The sequence below is a fragment of the Oncorhynchus tshawytscha genome, linkage group LG03 (genome assembly GCF_018296145.1).
Source record: "Oncorhynchus tshawytscha isolate Ot180627B linkage group LG03, Otsh_v2.0, whole genome shotgun sequence".
NCBI lineage: Eukaryota > Metazoa > Chordata > Actinopteri > Salmoniformes > Salmonidae > Oncorhynchus > Oncorhynchus tshawytscha.
In genome coordinates this window covers 7,921,873-7,940,330 of record NC_056431.1, presented here as the reverse complement: position 1 = coordinate 7,940,330, position 18,458 = coordinate 7,921,873, and the positions used below count along the sequence as shown (strand labels likewise).

Here is an 18,458-nt window from a genome sequence, read left to right as displayed (position 1 = left end):
GTAAAAACACAGGAACAGTCTTGGTAGTAACACAGAAACAGTAAAAACACAGGAACAGTCTTGGTAGTAACAGTAAAGACACAGGAACAGTCTTGGTAGTAAGGCAGTAACAGTAAAAACACAGGAACAGTCTTGGTAGTAACACAGTAACAGTAAAAACAAAGTAACAGTCTTGGTAGTAAGGCAGTAACAGTAAAAACACAGGAACAGTCTTGGTAGTAACACAGTAACAGTAAAAACACAGGAACAGTCTTGGTAGTAATGCAGTAACAGTCTTGGTAGTAACACAGTAACAGTCTTGGTAGTAATGCAGTAACAGTAATAACACAGGAACAGTCTTGGTAGTAACACAGTAACAGTCTTGGTAGTAATGCAGTAACAGTAATAACACAGGAACAGTCTTGGTAGTAACACAGTAACAGTAATAACACAGTAACAGTCTTGGTAGTAAGGCAGTAACGGTAAAAACACATGAACAGTCTTGGTAGTAACGCAGTAACAGTAAAAACACAGGAACAGTCTTGGTAGTAACACAGTAACAGTAAAAACACAAGAACAGTCTTGGTAGTAACACAGTAACAGTAAAAACACAGGAACAGTCTTGGTAGTAACACAGTAACAGTAAAACACAGGAACAGTCTTGGTAGTAACACAGGAACAGTCTTGGTAGTAACATGGTAACAGTAAAAACACAGGAACAGTCTTGGTAGTAACACAGTAACAGTAAAAACACAGTAACAGTCTCGGTAGTAACACAGTAACAGTCTTGGTAGTAACACAGGAACAGTCTTGGTAGTAACACAGTAACAGTCTTGGTAGTAACACAGTAACAGTCTTGGTAGTAACACAGTAACAGTCTTGGTAGTAACACAGTAACAGTCTTGGTAGTAACACAGTAACAGTCTTGGTAGTAACACAGTAACAGTCTTGGTAGTAACACAGGAACAGAAAAACACAGTAACAGTCTTGGTAGTAACACAGTAACAGTATTGGTAGTAACACAGTAACAGTCTCTGTAGTAACACAGTAACAGTCTCGGTAGTAACACAGTAACAGTCTCGGTAGTAACACAGTAACAGTCTTGGTAGTAACACAGTAACAGTCTTGGTAGTAACACAGTAACAGTCTTGGTAGTAACACAGTAACAGTAATAGCACAGTAACAGTCTTGGTAGTAACACAGTAACAGAAATAACACAGTAACAGTCTTGATAGTAACACAGTAACAGTAAAAACACAGGAAGAGTCTTGGTAGTAACACAGTAACAGTAAAAACACAGGAACAGTCTTGGTAGTAACACAGTAACAGTCTTGGTAGTAACACAGTAACAGTCTTGGTAGTAACACAGGAACAGAAAAAACACAGTAACAGTCTTGGTAGTAACACAGTAACAGTCTTAGTAGTAACACAAGAACAGAAAAAACACAGTAACAGTCTTGGTAGTAACACAGTAACAGTATTGGTAGTAACACAGTAACAGTCTCGGTAGTAACACCGTAACAGTCTCGGTAGTAACACAGTAACAGTCTTGGTAGTAACACAGTAACAGTCTTGGTAGTAACACAGTAACAGTAAAAACACAGGAAGAGTCTTGGTAGTAACACAGTAACAGTAAAAACACAGGAACAGTCTTGGTAGTAACACAGTAACAGTCTTAGTAGTAACACAGTAAAAGTCTTGGTAGTAACACAGTAACAGTAGAAACACAGTAACAGTCTTGGTAGTAACACAGTAACAGTAGAAACACAGTAACAGTCTTGGTAGTAACACAGTAACAGTCTTGGTAGTAACACAGTAACAGTCTTGGTAGTAACACAGTAACAGTAAAAACACAGTAACAGTCTTGGTAGTAACACAGTAACAGTCTTGGTAGTAACACAGTAACAGTCTTGGTAGTAACACAGTAACAGTAATAGCACAGTAACAGTCTTGGTAGTAACACAGGAACAGTCTTGGTAGTAACACAGTAACAGTCTTGGTAGTAACACAGTAACAGTCTTGGTAGTAACACAGTAACAGTCTTGGTAGTAACACAGTAACAGTCTTGGTAGTAACACAGTAACAGTCTTGGTAGTAACACAGGAACAGAAAAAACACACAGTAACAGTCTTGGTAGTAACACAAGAACAGAAAAAACACAGCAACAGTCTTGGTAGTAACACAGTAACAGTCTTGGTAGTAACACAAGAACAGAAAAAACACAGTAACAGTTTTGGTAGTAACACAGGAACAGAAAAACACAGTAACAGTCTTGGTAGTAACACAAGAACAGAAAAAACACAGTAACAGTCTCGGTAGTAACACAGTAACAGTCTCGGTAGTAACACAGTAACAGTCTTGGTAGTAACACAGTAACAGTAATAACACAGTAACAGTCTTGGTAGTAACACAGTAACAGTAATAACACAGTAACAGTCTTGATAGTAACACAGTAACAGTAAAAACACAGGAAGAGTCTTGGTAGTAACACAGTAACAGTAAAAACACAGGAACAGTCTTGGTAGTAACACAGTAACAGTCTTGGTAATAACACAGTAACAGTCTTGGTAGTAACACAGGAACAGTCTTGGTAGTAACACAGTAACAGTCTTGGTAGTAACACAGGAACAGAAAAAACACAGTAACAGTCTTGGTAGTAACACAGTAACAGTATTGGTAGTAACACAGTAACAGTCTCTGTAGTAACACAGTAACAGTCTAGGTAGTAACACAGTAACAGTCTCGGTAGTAACACAGTAACAGTCTTGGTAGTAACACAGTAACAGTCTTGGTAGTAACACAGTAACAGTAATAGCACAGTAACAGTCTTGGTAGTAACACAGTAACAGAAATAACACAGTAACAGTCTTGGTAGTAACACAGTAACAGTCTTGGTAGTAACACAGTAACAGTAAAAACACAGGAACGGTCTTGGTAGTAACACAGTAACAGTCTTGGTAGTAACACAGTAACAGTCTTGGTAGTAACACAGGAACAGAAAAAACACAGTAACAGTCTTGGTAGTAACACAGTAACAGTCTTAGTAGTAACACAAGAACAGAAAAAACACAGTAACAGTCTTGGTAGTAACACAGTAACAGTATTGGTAGTAACACAGTAACAGTCTCGGTAGTAACACAGTAACAGTCTCGGTAGTAACACAGTAACAGTCTTGGTAGTAACACAGTAACAGTCTTGGTAGTAACACAGTAACAGTAAAAACACAGGAACAGTCTTGGTAGTAACACAGTAACAGTAAAAACACAGGAACAGTCTTGGTAGTAACACAGTAACAGTCTTAGTAGTAACACAGTAAAAGTCTTGGTAGTAACACAGTAACAGTAGAAACACAGTAACAGTCTTGGTAGTAACACAGTAACAGTAGAAACACAGTAACAGTCTTGGTAGTAACACAGTAACAGTCTTGGTAGTAACACAGTAACAGTCTTGGTAGTAACACAGTAACAGTAAAAACACAGTAACAGTCTTGGTAGTAACACAGTAACAGTCTTGGTAGTAACACAGTAACAGTCTTGGTAGTAACACAGTAACAGTAATAGCACAGTAACAGTCTTGGTAGTAACACAGTAACAGTCTTGGTAGTAACACAGTAACAGTCTTGGTAGTAACACAGTAACAGTCTTGGTAGTAACACAGTAACAGTCTTGGTAGTAACACAGTAACAGTCTTGGTAGTAACACAGTAACAGTCTTGGTAGTAACACAGTAACAGTCTTGGTAGTAACACAGGAACAGAAAAACACAGTAACAGTCTTGGTAGTAACACAAGAACAGAACAGTCTTGGTAAACACAGTAACAGTCTTGGAGTAACACAGAACAGAAAAAAAACACAGTAACAGTCTTGGTAGTAACACAAGAACAGAAAAACACAGTAACAGTCTTGGTAGTAACACAGTAACAGTCTCGGTAGTAACACAGTAACAGTCTTGGTAGTAACACAGTAACAGTCTTGGTAGTAACACAGTAACAGTAATAGCACAGTAACAGTCTTGGTAGTAACACAGTAACAGAAATAACACAGTAACAGTCTTGATAGTAACACAGTAACAGTAAAAACACAGGAAGAGTCTTGGTAGTAACACAGTAACAGTAAAAACACAGGAACAGTCTTGGTAGTAACACAGTAACAGTAAAAACACAGTAACAGTCTTGGTAGTAACACAGGAACAGAAAAAACACAGTAACAGTCTTGGTAGTAACACAGTAACAGTCTTGGTAGTAACACAGGAACAGTCTTGGTAGTAACACAGTAACAGTCTTGGTAGTAACACAGGAAGAGTCTTGGTAGTAACACAGTAACAGTAAAAACACAGGAACAGTCTTGGTAGTAACACAGTAACAGTAAAAACACAGGAACAGTCTTGGTAGTAACACAGTAACAGTCTTAGTAGTAACACAGGAACAGTCTTGGTAGTAACACAGGAACAGTCTTGGTAGTAACACAGTAACAGTCTTGGTAGTAACACAGTAACAGTCTTGGTAGTAACACAGTAACAGTCTTGGTAGTAACACAGTAACAGTCTTGGTAGTAACACAGTAACAGTCTTGGTAGTAACACAGTAACAGTCTTGGTAGTAACACAGTAACAGTCTTGGTAGTAACACAGGAACAGTCTTGGTAGTAACACAGTAACAGTCTTGGTAAACACAGTAACAGTCTTGGTAGTAACACAGTAACAGTCTTGGTAAACACAGGAACAGTCTTGGTAGTAACACAGTAACAGTCTTGGTAGTAACACAGTAACAGTCTTGGTAGTAACACAGTAACAGTCTTGGTAGTAACACAGGAACAGTCTTGGTAGTAACACAGTAACAGTAAAAACACAGTAACAGTCTTGGTAGTAACACAGTAACAGTCTTGGTAAAAACACAGTAACAGTCTTGGTAGTAACACAGTAACAGTCTTGGTAGTAACACAGGAACAGTCTTGGTAGTAACACAGTAACAGTCTTGGTAGTAACACAGTAACAGTCTTGGTAGTAACACAGTAACAGTCTCTTGGTAGTAACACAGTAACAGTCTTGGTAGTAACACAGTAACAGTCTTGGTAGTAACACAGTAACAGTCTTGGTAGTAACACAGTAACAGTCTTGGTAGTAACACAGTAACAGTCTTGGTAGTAACACAGTAACAGTCTTGGTAGTAACACAGTAACAGTCTTGGTAGTAACACAGTAACAGTCTTGGTAGTAACACAGTAACAGTCTTGGTAGTAACACAGTAACAGTCTTGGTAGTAACACAGTAACAGTCTTGGTAGTAACACAGTAACAGTCTTGGTAGTAACACAGTAACAGTCTTGGTAGTAACACAGTAACAGTCTTGGTAGTAACACAGGAACAGTCTTGGTAGTAACACAGTAACAGTCTTGGTAAACACAGTAACAGTCTTGGTAGTAACACAGTAACAGTCTTGGTAGTAACACAGTAACAGTCTTGGTAGTAACACAGGAACAGTCTCGTAAAAACACAGTAACAGTCTTGGTAGTAACACAGTAACAGTCTTGGTAGTAACACAGTAACAGTAAAAACACAGTAACAGTCTTGGTAGTAACACAGTAACAGTCTTGGTAGTAAAAACACAGGAAGAGTCTTGGTAGTAACACAGTAACAGTCTTGGTAGTAACACAGTAACAGTCTTGGTAGTAACACAGTAACAGTCTTGGTAGTAACACAGGAACAGAAAAAACACAGTAACAGTCTTGGTAGTAACACAGTAACAGTCTTGGTAGTAACACAGGAACAGTCTTGGTAGTAACACAGTAACAGTCTTGGTAGTAACACAGGAAGAGTCTTGGTAGTAACACAGTAACAGTAAAAACACAGGAACGGTCTTGGTAGTAACACAGTAACAGTCTTGGTAGTAACACAGTAACAGTAAAAACACAGGAACGGTCTTGGTAGTAACACAGTAACAGTCTTGGTAGTAACACAGTAACAGTCTTGGTAGTAACACAGGAACAGTCTTGGTAAACACAGTAACAGTCTTGGTAGTAACACAGTAACAGTCTTGGTAGTAACACAGTAACAGTCTTGGTAGTAACACAGTAACAGTCTTGGTAGTAACACAGTAACAGTCTTGGTAGTAACACAGTAACAGTCTTGGTAGTAACACAGTAACAGTCTTGGTAGTAACACAGTAACAGTCTTGGTAGTAACACAGTAACAGTCTTGGTAGTAACACAGTAACAGTCTTGGTAGTAACACAGTAACAGTCTTGGTAGTAACACAGTAACAGTCTTGGTAGTAACACAGGAACAGTCTTGGTAGTAACACAGTAACAGTCTTGGTAGTAACACAGTAACAGTCTTGGTAGTAACACAGTAACAGTCTTGGTAGTAACACAGTAACAGTCTTGGTAGTAACACAGTAACAGTCTTGTAGTAACACAGTAACAGTCTTGGTAGTAACACAGTAACAGTCTTGGTAGTAACACAGTAACAGTCTTGGTAGTAACACAGTAACAGTCTTGGTAGTAACACAGTAATAATCTTGGTAGTAACACAGTAACAGTCTTGGTAGTTACACAGTAACAGTCTTGGTAGTAACACAGTAACAGTCTTGGTAGTAACACAGTAACAGTCTTGGTAGTAACACAGGAACAGAAAAAACACAGTAACAGTCTTGGTAGTAACACAGTAACAGTCTTGGTAATAACAGTCTTGGCAGTAACTAAATAAACATCAGTAATAGCACCATTAACAACACGATTATCAACATCTAGAAGCTCAATGGCTTGAAAGAGGTGCTTTGTTGTCTGTTCTCACCAATGCTGTTTTTCAACAAGACTCCTCCATTTTCAGTGGGGCTGAGTGGGGGTTGAGGAAACCTGAAAGAAAGAGAAAGCGAGAAAGAGAAGGAGAGAAAGAAATTAGATCAGCGGCAGGTAGGCAAGCGGTTAAGAGCGCTGGGCCAGTAACCGAAAGGTCGCTGGTTCAAATCCTCAAGCCGACTACGTGAAAAATCTGTTGATGTACCCTGAGCAAGGCACTTAACCCTAATTGCTCCTTTAAGTCACTCTGGATAAGAGCGTCTCCTAAATGACTAACATGTGATCAGTGCTCAGAGGACTGGCTTATAACAGTGTACACTCAGAGCTGTGTTGACTCACGTGGTGGGGCTGTATGGGTTTCCTCCTCCTCCAGGTAAGATGCTGTTTCCTCTCTTCAGGTCAGATGGAGGTCCTGTCTTCTTCAGCTCATCTACTGCCATCTTGATCACATCTGTCCAGCTTCACACAACAAAGTCACATCACCACTACAGTTGGTGCTTTGTCTTTATCTTCATATCTTCCACCTCTCCTCCTCCCTCCCCATAAACCTCTCTCCTCTCCCACACTCACTTCTCCCTCTCCTCTCCCCTCCCAATCCCCTTCTCTCCCCACTCATTTCTCCCTCTCCCCTCCCAATCCCCTTCTCTCCTCTCCTCTCCTCTCCCCTTCCCAAACCCTTCTCTCCCTCTCCCACACTCACTTCTCCTCTCCTCTCCTCTCCCCTTCCCAAACCCTTCTCTCTCCCTCTCACACACTCACTTCCTCCTCTCCCCGACAGATTGAGCCACCAGTTCGTAGATCTGAGCCCCGCTGTCCCAGGTGAAGATCACGTAGAAAGCCTTACGGTCTGACAGAGGGACAGAAGAGAGGGGGATTGAGATGACATATTCCTGCAAGGTGTGTGTGTGTGCGGCTCCATGTTGATGATGTTGTGTTTTCTTGAATACCAAATATGGCAGGTGTTGTTGTTGTGGGGGAGGCCGGAGACAGATGCTCTTTTTGGAAGTGGGTTGCTCTTTTGACTCTTACATGGACCAGACCCTGTGCTGTCAAGTTTCTGAAATACCAGCCTCTTGAGTCATGCCTGAACAGCCTTTGGCCGTGTACATAAGCTGATAGTGCATGGCCATCAGATTGCAGGACTGCATAGGGAAAAAGGCAAAGCAGCTAGCAAGGTACTGCTCATTGCTCTTTGTCATGGACAGCCTAGCTGTGTGGAGAAGGTGCTTTGACACTACGTGTGTCCATGTATCTGTGAATCTTTGAAATGTTTGAATCCTTCGGGACTGTAATGTGATTTGTGCATTCAAATGAAGTATTTAAAGATGTGCATGTCTCACCTGTGGCCACCTCTCGGAGGAAGGCAGAGTCTAGTTTGATGATAGGGCTGAGCATCTGCTTGCCCTCCTGAACAGCGATGTTACTCTTACTCTGACACTTCAGCACCATCTTATCATCCTGCTTCTGTAACAGCACCAACAGATCCCCCAGCAACACACACTGCACTTCTGAGAGGAGGACAGGAACAGGATGGAGAGGAGGAGGAGAGTGGGGCAGGAACAGGGTGGAGAGGAGGAGGAGAGTGGGGCAGGAACAGGGTGGAGAGGAGGAGGAGGAGAGTGGGGCAGGAACAGGGTGGAGAGGAGGAGGAGAGTGGGGCAGGAACAGGGTGGAGAGGAGGAGGAGGAGGAGGAGGGGTGGAGGGAGGAGGGGGCAGGAACAGGGTGGAGAGAGGAGGAGGGAGAGTGGGGAACAGGAACAGGGTGGAGAACAGGGTGGAGGGAGGAGGAGAGTGGGGCAGGAACAGGGTAGAGAGGGGAGAGTGGGGCAGGAACAGGGTGGAGAGGAGAGGAGGAGGAGAGGAGGGGAGAGTGGGGCAGGAACAGGGTGGAGAGGAGAGGAGGAGGGGAGAGGGGCAGGAAGAGGGTGGAGAGGAGAGGAGGAGAGAGGGCAGGAAGAGGGGGAGAGGAACAGGGTGGAGAGGAGGAGGAGAGGGGAGTGGGGCAGGAACAGGGTGGAGAGGAGGAGGAGGAGGGTGGAGAGTGGGGGGCAGGAACAGGGTAGAGAGGAGGAGAGTGGGGCAGGAACAGGGTGGAGAGGAGAGGAGGAGGAGAGGAGGGGAGAGTGGGGCAGGAACAGGGTGGAGAGGAGAGGAGGAGGAGAGGAGGGGAGAGTGGGGCAGGAACAGGGTGGAGAGGAGAGGAGGAGGAGAGTGGGGCAGGAAGAGGGTGGAGAGGAGAGGAGAGGAGGAGAACAGGGTGGGGGAGGAACAGGGTGGGAACAGGGTGGAGGAGGAGGAGAGTGGGGCAGGAACAGGGTAGAGAGGAGGGAACAGGGTGAGAGGAGGAGGGCAGGAACAGGGTAGAGAGGAGGAGAGTGGGGCAGGAACAGGGTGGAGAGGAGGAGAGTGGGGGGGAGAGGAACAGGGTGGAGAGGAGGAGAGTGGGGCAGGAACAGGGTGGAGAGGAGAGGAGGAGGAGAGGGTGGGGCAGGAACAGGAACAGGGTGGAGAGGAGAGGAGGAGGAGAGGAGGGGGGGCAGGAACAGGGTGAAGAGGAGGAGAGTGGGGCAGGAACAGGGTGGAGAGGAGAGGAGAGTGGGGGCAGGAACAGGGTGGAGAGGAGAGGAGGAGAGTGGGGCAGGAACAGGGTGGAGAGGAGAGGAGGAGGAGGAACAGTGGGGCAGGAACAGGGTGGAGAGGAGAGAGGAGGAGAGTGGGGCAGGAACAGGGTGGAGAGGAGAGGAGGAGGGGGCAGGAACAGGGGTGGAGAGGAGGGAGCAGGAACAGGGTAGAGAGGAGGAGAGAGTGGGGCAGGAACAGGGTGGGGCAGGAACAGGGTGGAGAGGAGAGGAGGAGGAGGAGAACAGGGGGGCAGGAACAGGGTGGAGGAGGAGAGGGAGGAGGAGGCAGGAGGAGGAGGAGGAGAGTGGGGCAGGAACAGGGTAGAGAGGAGGAGAGGAGAGTGGGGCAGGAACAGGGTGAAGAGGAGGAGAGAGGAGAGAGGGGGAGGAGAGTGGGGCAGGAACAGGGTGGAGAGGAGAGGAGGAGAGTGGGGCAGGAACAGGGTGGAGAGGAGAGGAGAGGAGGAGGAGAGTGGGGCAGGAACAGGGTGGAGAGGAGAGGAGGAGAGTGGGGCAGGAACAGGGTGGAGAGGAGAGGAGAGGAGGAGGAGAGTGGGGCAGGAACAGGGTAGAGAGGGAGGAGAGTGGGGCAGGAACAGGGTGAAGAGGAGAGGAGGAGGAGATGAGGAGTGGAGAGTGGGGCAGGAACAGGGTGGAGAGGAGAGGAGGAGGAGAGGAGGGGAGAGTGGGGCAGGATCAGGGTGGAGAGGGGAGGAGGAGGAGGAGAGTGGGGCAGGAACAGGGTGGAGAGGAGAGGAGGAGGAGAGTGGGGTAGGAACAGGGTGGAGAGGAGAGGAGGAGAAGAGTGGGGCAGGAACAGAGTGGAGAGGAGGAGAGTGGGGTAGGAACAGGGTAGAGAGGAGAGGAGGAGAGTGGGGCAGGAAGTTAACAGCAGAATAACAAAAGTTTAGGTTTGTGTAAAATGAAATCAGACAGACGATTGGTTGACACATTAAAACAAACTAATGTTTGTAGAGTTGATAGTGCACCTAAAGTTTTCTCCTTGGTCACTCTCCAGGTCAGAGGCCCCTCATAGATCATCCTTCTCTGGGCCAGGTCAAGGTACTGAGAGAGAAGAGAACAATAGAGACTGATAAAGAATGAGAGAACGGGACAACTGTAGAAAGGATAGCATGAAGAACACTGGACCACACTACAAGAAGCCCTCACTATTGTCAGTCACCTTGTACTCCAGGTACAGCTCGTTACTGGGTTTGAGTCCTGAGGTGTCCAGCCTGCGCTGGTAGTCTTTCAGGGTCTGGAGGGGGAGAGAAAAACCATTTATACTTTCCCTCAGACACTTATAAGAATAGTAGTAGTTTGAGTGTGTGTGTGTGTCTGTGTGTGTGTGTGTGTGTGTGTCTCACCAGCAGGTTCTCCATCTGTTTGACCTCCTCGTTGACGTGGTTGAGGATCTTCCTACAGCACTCTGCACTCTGCTGAATACTCTCCTTCTCCAAGGTGTCCTCTACAGGAATACACACAACACATGTCACAACACACACACTCTCTGTTTATCTGAATGAGAACAGGGAAGGACACACAGACCTGTGCACTTGGCAATGTTTTCCAGCAGTAGGGGGTATTTGGTGAGCCTCTGCATCTCAGTGGGGATGATGTCCTTCAGCTGCAGCCTACGACACTGAGGCCTACTCTCTGCCTCCAGTATGAAGGAGTTGAAACGAGGGTCTTTCTTCTGTCTCATCTTCAGCTGTTCCAAGGCCCACGTCTGGTGACTACAGAACCTAGACGTCAGCTTCTGAAACCACTCACCCTCCGTCCCTCCAAACTAGACAGAGAGAGATGGGGAGAGAGAAAGTGAGAGAGAGAAAGAAAGAGGGAGAGATTAAAAGCTTTCTTTAGGGATCCCTAAGTATCCACTTCATATAAGGGATGAGGGGGTTAGGCTGAGATGGGGTGAGGGGCACAGAGAGAGGGGGTGAGAGGCATAGACAGGGAGTGATGGAAGGTGACCTGTTCCTTACCCTATTGAGTAACGTGGTTCCGATGGCCTTGACGATGAAATTGTGCTGACGCAGCTTCTTCAGGTGCTCGTAGAAAGCATCTGCACAGAAACACACAGGGAACACAGCAGTTGGACTGGGGTAGACTTATGGTTGGGTTATTATGGTCAGACTGAGGTCAATTTACGGTTGGGACTCCAGTTACACTAGGGTTCATTTACTAGTGATGAGGGGAAATATTGATACAGTTATATATCAGGATATCATTTTGGAAGGTATGCCGTATCATTTTGACAATATCGCAATATTATTTTTGCGCTAGTTGCACCAAAGTTCCAGTATTTTCCCATCAGAGCTTGTTCTCCATCTTCTTTTTAAATAAGGAACCCATTTGTTTTCAGCACTTATTTCCATGACTGATCAAAACTCGTTTTCTCATGACTCTCTCTTGTCCTTCTGCAGCAGACATATGGTGAGCAGTATGTTTGGAACATGGAATCGCAATAAAATTACAGCATCCAATCGCAATATATATCGTCTGGACACCTAGGCATCGTGGTAACATCGTATCGTGAGGTCTTTGGCAATTCCCCGCCCTACAATTTACAGTGGTCAGACTGACTTCAGCCAGTATCAGAACTGTAGAAGTGCTGTTGTCGGGTAACGGTCACTGCCATGCATTGGCAGTCATGTGGTTGTACTGTAATTTCGGTTTGTATGTCAGGGGTTAGGCGGTCGTACTGTAGTTGGGGTTACAGTGGCAGTACATTGGTCATGTGGTTGTACTGTAGCAGGGGTTACGGTCGTACTGTAGTTGGGGTTACAGTGGCAGTACATTGGTCATGTGGTTGTACTGTAGCGGGGTTACGGTCGTACTCTAGTCATGGGGTTACGGGGGTCGTCCAGTGGCAGTACATTGGTCATGTGGTTGTACTGTAGCGGGGTTACGGTCGTACTCTGGCAGTTGGGGTTACGGTCGTCCAGTGGCAGTACATTGGTCATGTGGTTGTACTGTAGCGGGGGGGTTAAGGTCGTACTCTGGTTGGGGTTACGGTTACGGCCGTCCAGTGGCAGTACATTGGTCATGTGGTTGTACTGTAGCGGGGGTTAAGGTCGTACTCTTGGTCATGGGGTTACGGTCGGTCGTCCAGTGGCAGTACATTGGTCATGTGGTTGTACTGTAGCGGGGTTACGGTCGTACTGTAGTTGGGGTTACGGTCGTACTCTAGTCCAGTGGCAGTACATTGGTCATGTGGTTGTACTGTAGCGGGTTAAGGTCGTACTCTAGTTGGGGTTACGGTCGTCCAGTGGCAGTACATTGGTCATGTGGTTGTACTGTAGCGGGGGTTACGGTCGTACTGTAGTTGGGGTTACAGTGGCAGTACATTGGTCATGTGGTTGTACTGTAGCGGGGGTTACGGTCGTACTGTAGTTGGGGTTACAGTGGCAGTACATTGGTCATGTGGTTGTACTGTAGAGGGGGTTAGGCGGGTCGTACTGTAGTTGGGGTTACGGGCATCCAGTGGCAGTACATTGGTCATGTGGTTGTACTGTAGCTGGGGTTATGGTGATACTACGGTCAAGCAGTGGTGGAACCATACTCACAGTGCATGTCTATGATCTCATCCAGGCTGGGGAAGATGGTGGCCAGCTCTGTGGCGGTCATGAGTTCCTCTCTCTCCAGAGGCTTCCAGAACACTGTCTGCAGAACACTCAGCATGCGCACGTGGGCGTGCTCCGTCGCAAACAACTCTGAGAGAGAGAGAGAGAGAGAGAGAGAGAGAGAGATTGAATTGGCACTAGAGGAATCTCTTTCTCAATATTTTGCATCAGATGAGTAGCAGCTCAATGTTACACCGCAATTACTTCTAATGGATCCCTCCACCCCCCCACCCCTCCCCCCGTCCCTCCTCACCGTTGATGACCTCCTGTCGCTTGGTCTCCTTCTTGCTGAGGTCTTTGAGCGTGTCTGGGGGGGTGTGTTCTCTCCAGTTGGGCGGGTCCTGCTCCAGCTCCAGGAGGCGAGGGTCCTGTTCCTCCTGCTGGGGGGTGGGGCCAGAGAGGGAAAGACCTGGGAGCACACCCTCAGGCAGTAACACCCCTTCATCAACACTGATAGAAGAAAGGAGGACAGAGGAGGAGGAGAGGCGCAGGTATAAGGGTATGGGGATAAAGGGTATGGGCGATAATATGAAAAGAGTCTAACGCGAAGCTAGAAAACCTGCTTGGGTTGAGAAGCACTTGGATTGGGACATTACGCTATTGGCTGGTTCAAAGTCTACATAATCCACACACAGCACTAACATTACATGTAGTTACAGTTGGTACTGTAGCCCTAACTAAGAAAATAACTCCAGCTCTGACCCTCTTCCTCCAGTCAAGCTGTGTCACTCAGCATGGATCTCTTCCTGTCTTAATGAAGCTGCTGGGGACACAGTGGAAGAAGCTTCCATTCACTCTCACTCAGCCTTTCTGTCTTAGTTAGACATCAGACAGTCAGTAAAGCAAAGTTAGTTGGGCAGTAATATCAGCCTGTCCATCAGCTACTATAGTCAGTCAATCTGCCTGTCCATCAGTTACTATAGTCAGTCAATCTGCCTGTCCATCAGTTACTATAGTCAGTCAATCTGCCTGTCCATCAGTTACTATAGTCAGTCAGTCAGCCTGTCCATCAGTTACTATAGTCAGTCAGTCAGCCTGTCCATCAGTTACTATAGTCAGTCAGTCTGCCTGTCCATCAGTTACTATAGTCAGTCAGTCTGCCTGTCCATCAGTTACTATAGTCAGTCAGTCAGCCTGTCCATCAGTTACTATAGTCAGTCAGTCAGCCTGTCCATCAGTTACTATAGTCAGTCAGTCAGCCTGTCCATCAGTTACTATAGTCAGTCAATCTGCCTGTCCATCAGTTACTATAGTCAGTCAGTCTGCCTGTCCATCAGTTACTATAGTCAGTCAGTCAGCCTGTCCATCAGTTATTATAGTCAGTCAGTCTGCCTGTCCATCAGTTACTATAGTCAGTCAGTCTGCCTGTCCATCAGCTACTATAGTCAGTCAGTCTGCCTGTCCATCAGCTACTATAGTCAGTCAGTCTGCCTGTCCATCAGTTACTATAGTCAGTCAGTCAGCCTGTCCATCAGTTACTATAGTCAGTCAGTCTGCCTGTCCATCAGTTACTATAGTCAGTCAGTCTGCCTGTCCATCAGTTACTATAGTCAGTCAGTCAGCCTGTCCATCAGTTAGTATAGTCATTCAGTCAGTCTGGCTCGTCCATCAGTTAGTATAGTCATTCAGTCAGTCTGTCCGTCCATCAGTAAGTACAGTCAATCAGTCAGTCAGCCTGCCTGTCCATCAGTTAGTATAGTCATTCAGTCAGTCTGTCCGTCCATCAGTAAGTACAGTCAATTAGTCAGTCAGCATGCCTGTCCATCAGTTAGTATAGTCAATCAGTCAGTCTGCCTGCCTGTCCAACAGTTAGTATAGTCAGTCAGTCAGTCTGTCCGTCCATCAGTTAGTGTAGTCATTCAGTCAGTCTGTCCGTCCATCAGTTAGTATAGTCATTCAGTCAGTCTGTCCGTCCATCAGTTAGTAGTCATTCAGTCAGTCTGTCCGTCCATTAGTTAGTATAGTCATTCAGTCAGTCTGTCCGTCCATCAGTTAGTATAGTCATTCAATCAGTCTTTCCGTCAATCAGTCAGTCTGGCTGTCCATCAGTTAGTATAGTCAGTCAGTCAGTCAGTCAGTCTGTCCGTCCATCAGTTAGTAGTCATTCAGTCAGTCTGTCCTTCCATCAGTAAGTACAGTCAATCAGTCAGTCTGCCTGCCTGTCCATCAGTTAGTATAGTCATTCAGTCAGTCTGTCCGTCCATCAGTAAGTACAGTCAATCAGTCAGTCAGCCTGCCTGTCCATCAGTTAGTACAGTCAATCAGTCAGTCTGCCTGCCTGTCCATCAGTTAGTATAGTCAATCAGTCAGTCAGCCTGGCTATCCATCAGTTAGTATAGTCAGTCTGCCTGCCTGTCCATCAGTTAATATAGTCAGTCAGTCAGTCTGCCTGCCTGTCCATCAGTTAGTATAGTCAGTCAGTCAGCCTGCCTGTCCATTAGTTAGTATAGTCAGTCAGTCTGCTTGTTCATTAGTTAGTATAGTCAGTCAGTCTGCTTGTTCATCAGTTAGTATAGTCAGTCAGCCTGTCCGTCCATCAGTTAGTAGTCATTCAGTCAGTCTGTCCGTCCATTAGTTAGTATAGTCATTCAGTCAGTCTGTCCGTCCATCAGTTAGTATAGTCATTCAATCAGTCTGTCCGTCAATCAGTCAGTCTGGCTGTCCATCAGTTAGTATAGTCATTCAGTCAGTCTGTCCTTCCATTAGTTAGTATAGTCATTCAGTCAGTCTGTCCGTCCATCAGTTAGTATAGTCATTCAGTCAGTCTGTCCTTCCATCAGTAAGTACAGTCAATCAGTCAGTCTGCCTGCCTGCCTGTCCATCAGTTAGTATAGTCAACCAGTCAGTCAGCCTGCCTGTCCATCAGTTAGCATAGTTAGTCAGTCAGCCTGCCTGTCCATCAGTTAGTATAGTCAGTCAGTCAGTCAATCTGCCTGTCCATCAGTTAGTATAGTCAGTCAGTCAGCCTGTCTATCATGTAGTATAGTCAGTCAGTCAGTCAGTCTGCCTGCCTGTCCATCAGTTAGTGTTGTCAGTCAGTCAGTCAGTCTGCTTGTCCATCAGTTAGTATAGTCAGTCTGCCAGCCTGACCATCAGTTAGTATAGTCAGTCAGCCTGTACATCAGTTAGTATAGTCAGTCTGCCTGACCATCAGTTAGTATAGTCAGTCAGTCAGCCTGCCCGTCCATCAGTTAGTATAGTCAGTCAGTCAGCCTGCCCGTCCATCAGTTAGTATAGTCAGTCAGTCAGCCAGCCTGTACATCAGTTAGTATAGTCAGTGAGTCAGTCTGCCTGACCATCAGTTAGTATAGTCAGCCAGTCTGCTTGAAAATCAGTTAGTAAAGTCAGTCTGCCTGCCTGTCCATTAGTTAGTATAGTCAGTCTGCCTGCTTGTCCATCAGTTAGTATAGTCAGTCCGTCAGTCAGTCCATCAGTGACTCTGTCCATCTGTGGCTGTGCTCCTCTCTCTCCCCCTGTGAGAGAAGGGGGGGTAGGGGTCTGCCTTACGAGGGACGGGGAGAGGTCGGGGAGGAGTGTGCTGCCGTGGCGGCGGCTTGCAGGTCCACGTCGCTACGGGAACGCGACTGTTTGGCCCGGGAGGAGCCACGCCGACGGGAGGAATGTCTGTCCACGCGAGCACTCTCACTGCGTCCTACACGCCTGGGGAGGGAGGTAGGGAGGGAGGAGGAGAGTACATCGAAGGGAGAGAGGAGAGTGAGAGGAGGGCCAGTGGGTGGGAAAAATACAAGGAGGATGGTAGTATAAGGAGGAAGGCAGGGGAGGAAGTAGAGAGACAGACAGAGTGAGGAGTACAGGAACCACAAGAAAATGGTCCAAAAGACCAAACCAAAAAGTACAGAGTGGAACAACAAAGACAGGGGAGATATTAGGATAAAGTGGATCCAAGCAGGAGAAGCATTACAGAGGAAGTCAATGTGATGTCAAAGGAATGTAGAGGATCAAAAGAAAAGCACACAAGAGATGTGACAGAGAATGGATGGTTAGACTCAGGAGCATAGAGACACTCCACACAGTCCTGGGTTACTGCTTAATGACTAGCCCTATTAGAAACACATTGGAAGCAGAGACACTCCACACAGTCCTGGGTTACTGCTTAATGACTAGCCCTATTAGAAAAACATTGGAAGCAGAGACACTCCACACAGTCCTGGGTTACTGCTTAATGACTAGCCCTATTAGAAACACATTGGAAGCAGAGACACTCCACACAGTCCTGGGTTACTGCTTAATGACTAGCCCTATTAGAAACACATTGGAAGCAGAGACACTCCACACAGTCCTGGGTTACTGCTTAATGACTAGCCCTATTAGAAAAACATTGGAAGCAGAGACACTCCACACAGTCCTGGGTTACTGCTTAATGACTAGCCCTATTAGAAACACATTGGAAGCCCATCTACCTCAAGACTATTAGTTAAGAAAGCGGTCCTTAGTAACATCTCAGTGTGTCTGTGTACCAAGGCCTTTCAATTACGCAGTGTTAAATGGCAATCAATTGGGCTTATCAGCTTTCCAATCTCACACACACACACACACACACACACACACACACACACACACACACACACACACACACACACACACACACACACACACACACACACACACACACGAAGTCTAACATCACAGCCCACTCACGTCAGTCCAAGGTACAGGATAAACAATACTTAGCCATGCAGTGAGAGTGTGTGTGTGTGTGTGTGTGTGTGTGTGTGTGTGTGTGTGTGTGTGTGTGTGCGCAGTAATGCAGGATGGACTGTGTGTTATCAATATGAGGCCCAGTGCGTGTCCGTATCCCTGTCGCAGAGAAGTAGAAACCCACCTTGTCTTGCGTCTGTAAAAACACGGGACAGGACAGTTACATTACCACCACAACCATTCAACAGTAACACACCCCCTTTCTACAAACCTCCAACTCTCCCCATCAACCGCTGCAGCACACGGACAGAGCCTAGCAGCAATGAACGCACTGTAAAACCACAGAAAGCAAAGCACGCCCACAAACACAAGACGTCTGCTGTCCTGAACATGGTACTACATGAAGCCCTGTAAAGACTGGACAACAGAACATAGTGGAACCCTATAGAACCACACACACTGATGCCTTCTGCAAGCAACAGACATGAAAGCGAACCAGACCTCACTGCTTCACTTACAGTAGGACTGGGATAAAGCCGACAGCAGACAAATCTAAAGCTGGACCGCACGACTGAAGCACAGTAAAAGTCAACTTAATGAACTTAAGCCTGTAGAGATACAATGCTGTACAAATCAAATATAGCACAATGAATGCCCAAATCAGACAGACGTACAACCCCAGACAACATAACAACAACGTTATACCAGCTTTCCCCAGCTCTGGTACTTGAGTCTAGCCTGCAGACACACAGACAAGATGACACACTACAGTACAATGTTAAC

The 18,458-nt window shown here is 46.2% G+C and overlaps 1 protein-coding gene across 5 annotated transcripts in view; it reads right to left on the bottom strand.

Moving 5' to 3' along the window:
• Nucleotides 1-18,458, bottom strand: part of LOC112244209 (rho guanine nucleotide exchange factor 1-like) — a 61,456-nt gene that overhangs the window by 10,133 nt on the left and 32,865 nt on the right. For 3 of the 5 annotated variants that reach the window (XM_042309030.1, XM_042309034.1, XM_042309045.1), the window contains 13 exons: nucleotides 17,860-17,871; nucleotides 16,524-16,676; nucleotides 13,270-13,466; nucleotides 12,960-13,106; nucleotides 11,376-11,455; nucleotides 10,939-11,179; nucleotides 10,758-10,858; nucleotides 10,574-10,648; nucleotides 10,380-10,455; nucleotides 8,109-8,276; nucleotides 7,528-7,615; nucleotides 7,108-7,227; nucleotides 6,764-6,825 (listed from right to left, as the gene is read on the bottom strand). In XM_042309030.1, coding sequence (XP_042164964.1) covers nucleotides 6,764-6,825; nucleotides 7,108-7,227; nucleotides 7,528-7,615; nucleotides 8,109-8,276; nucleotides 10,380-10,455; nucleotides 10,574-10,648; nucleotides 10,758-10,858; nucleotides 10,939-11,179; nucleotides 11,376-11,455; nucleotides 12,960-13,106; nucleotides 13,270-13,466; nucleotides 16,524-16,676; nucleotides 17,860-17,871 — 1,520 coding nt within the window. The remainder of the gene's footprint in view (nucleotides 1-6,763; nucleotides 6,826-7,107; nucleotides 7,228-7,527; nucleotides 7,616-8,108; nucleotides 8,277-10,379; nucleotides 10,456-10,573; nucleotides 10,649-10,757; nucleotides 10,859-10,938; nucleotides 11,180-11,375; nucleotides 11,456-12,959; nucleotides 13,107-13,269; nucleotides 13,467-16,523; nucleotides 16,677-17,859; nucleotides 17,872-18,458) is intronic. The other 2 variants (XM_042309031.1, XM_042309042.1) reach the window with 2 other exon arrangements.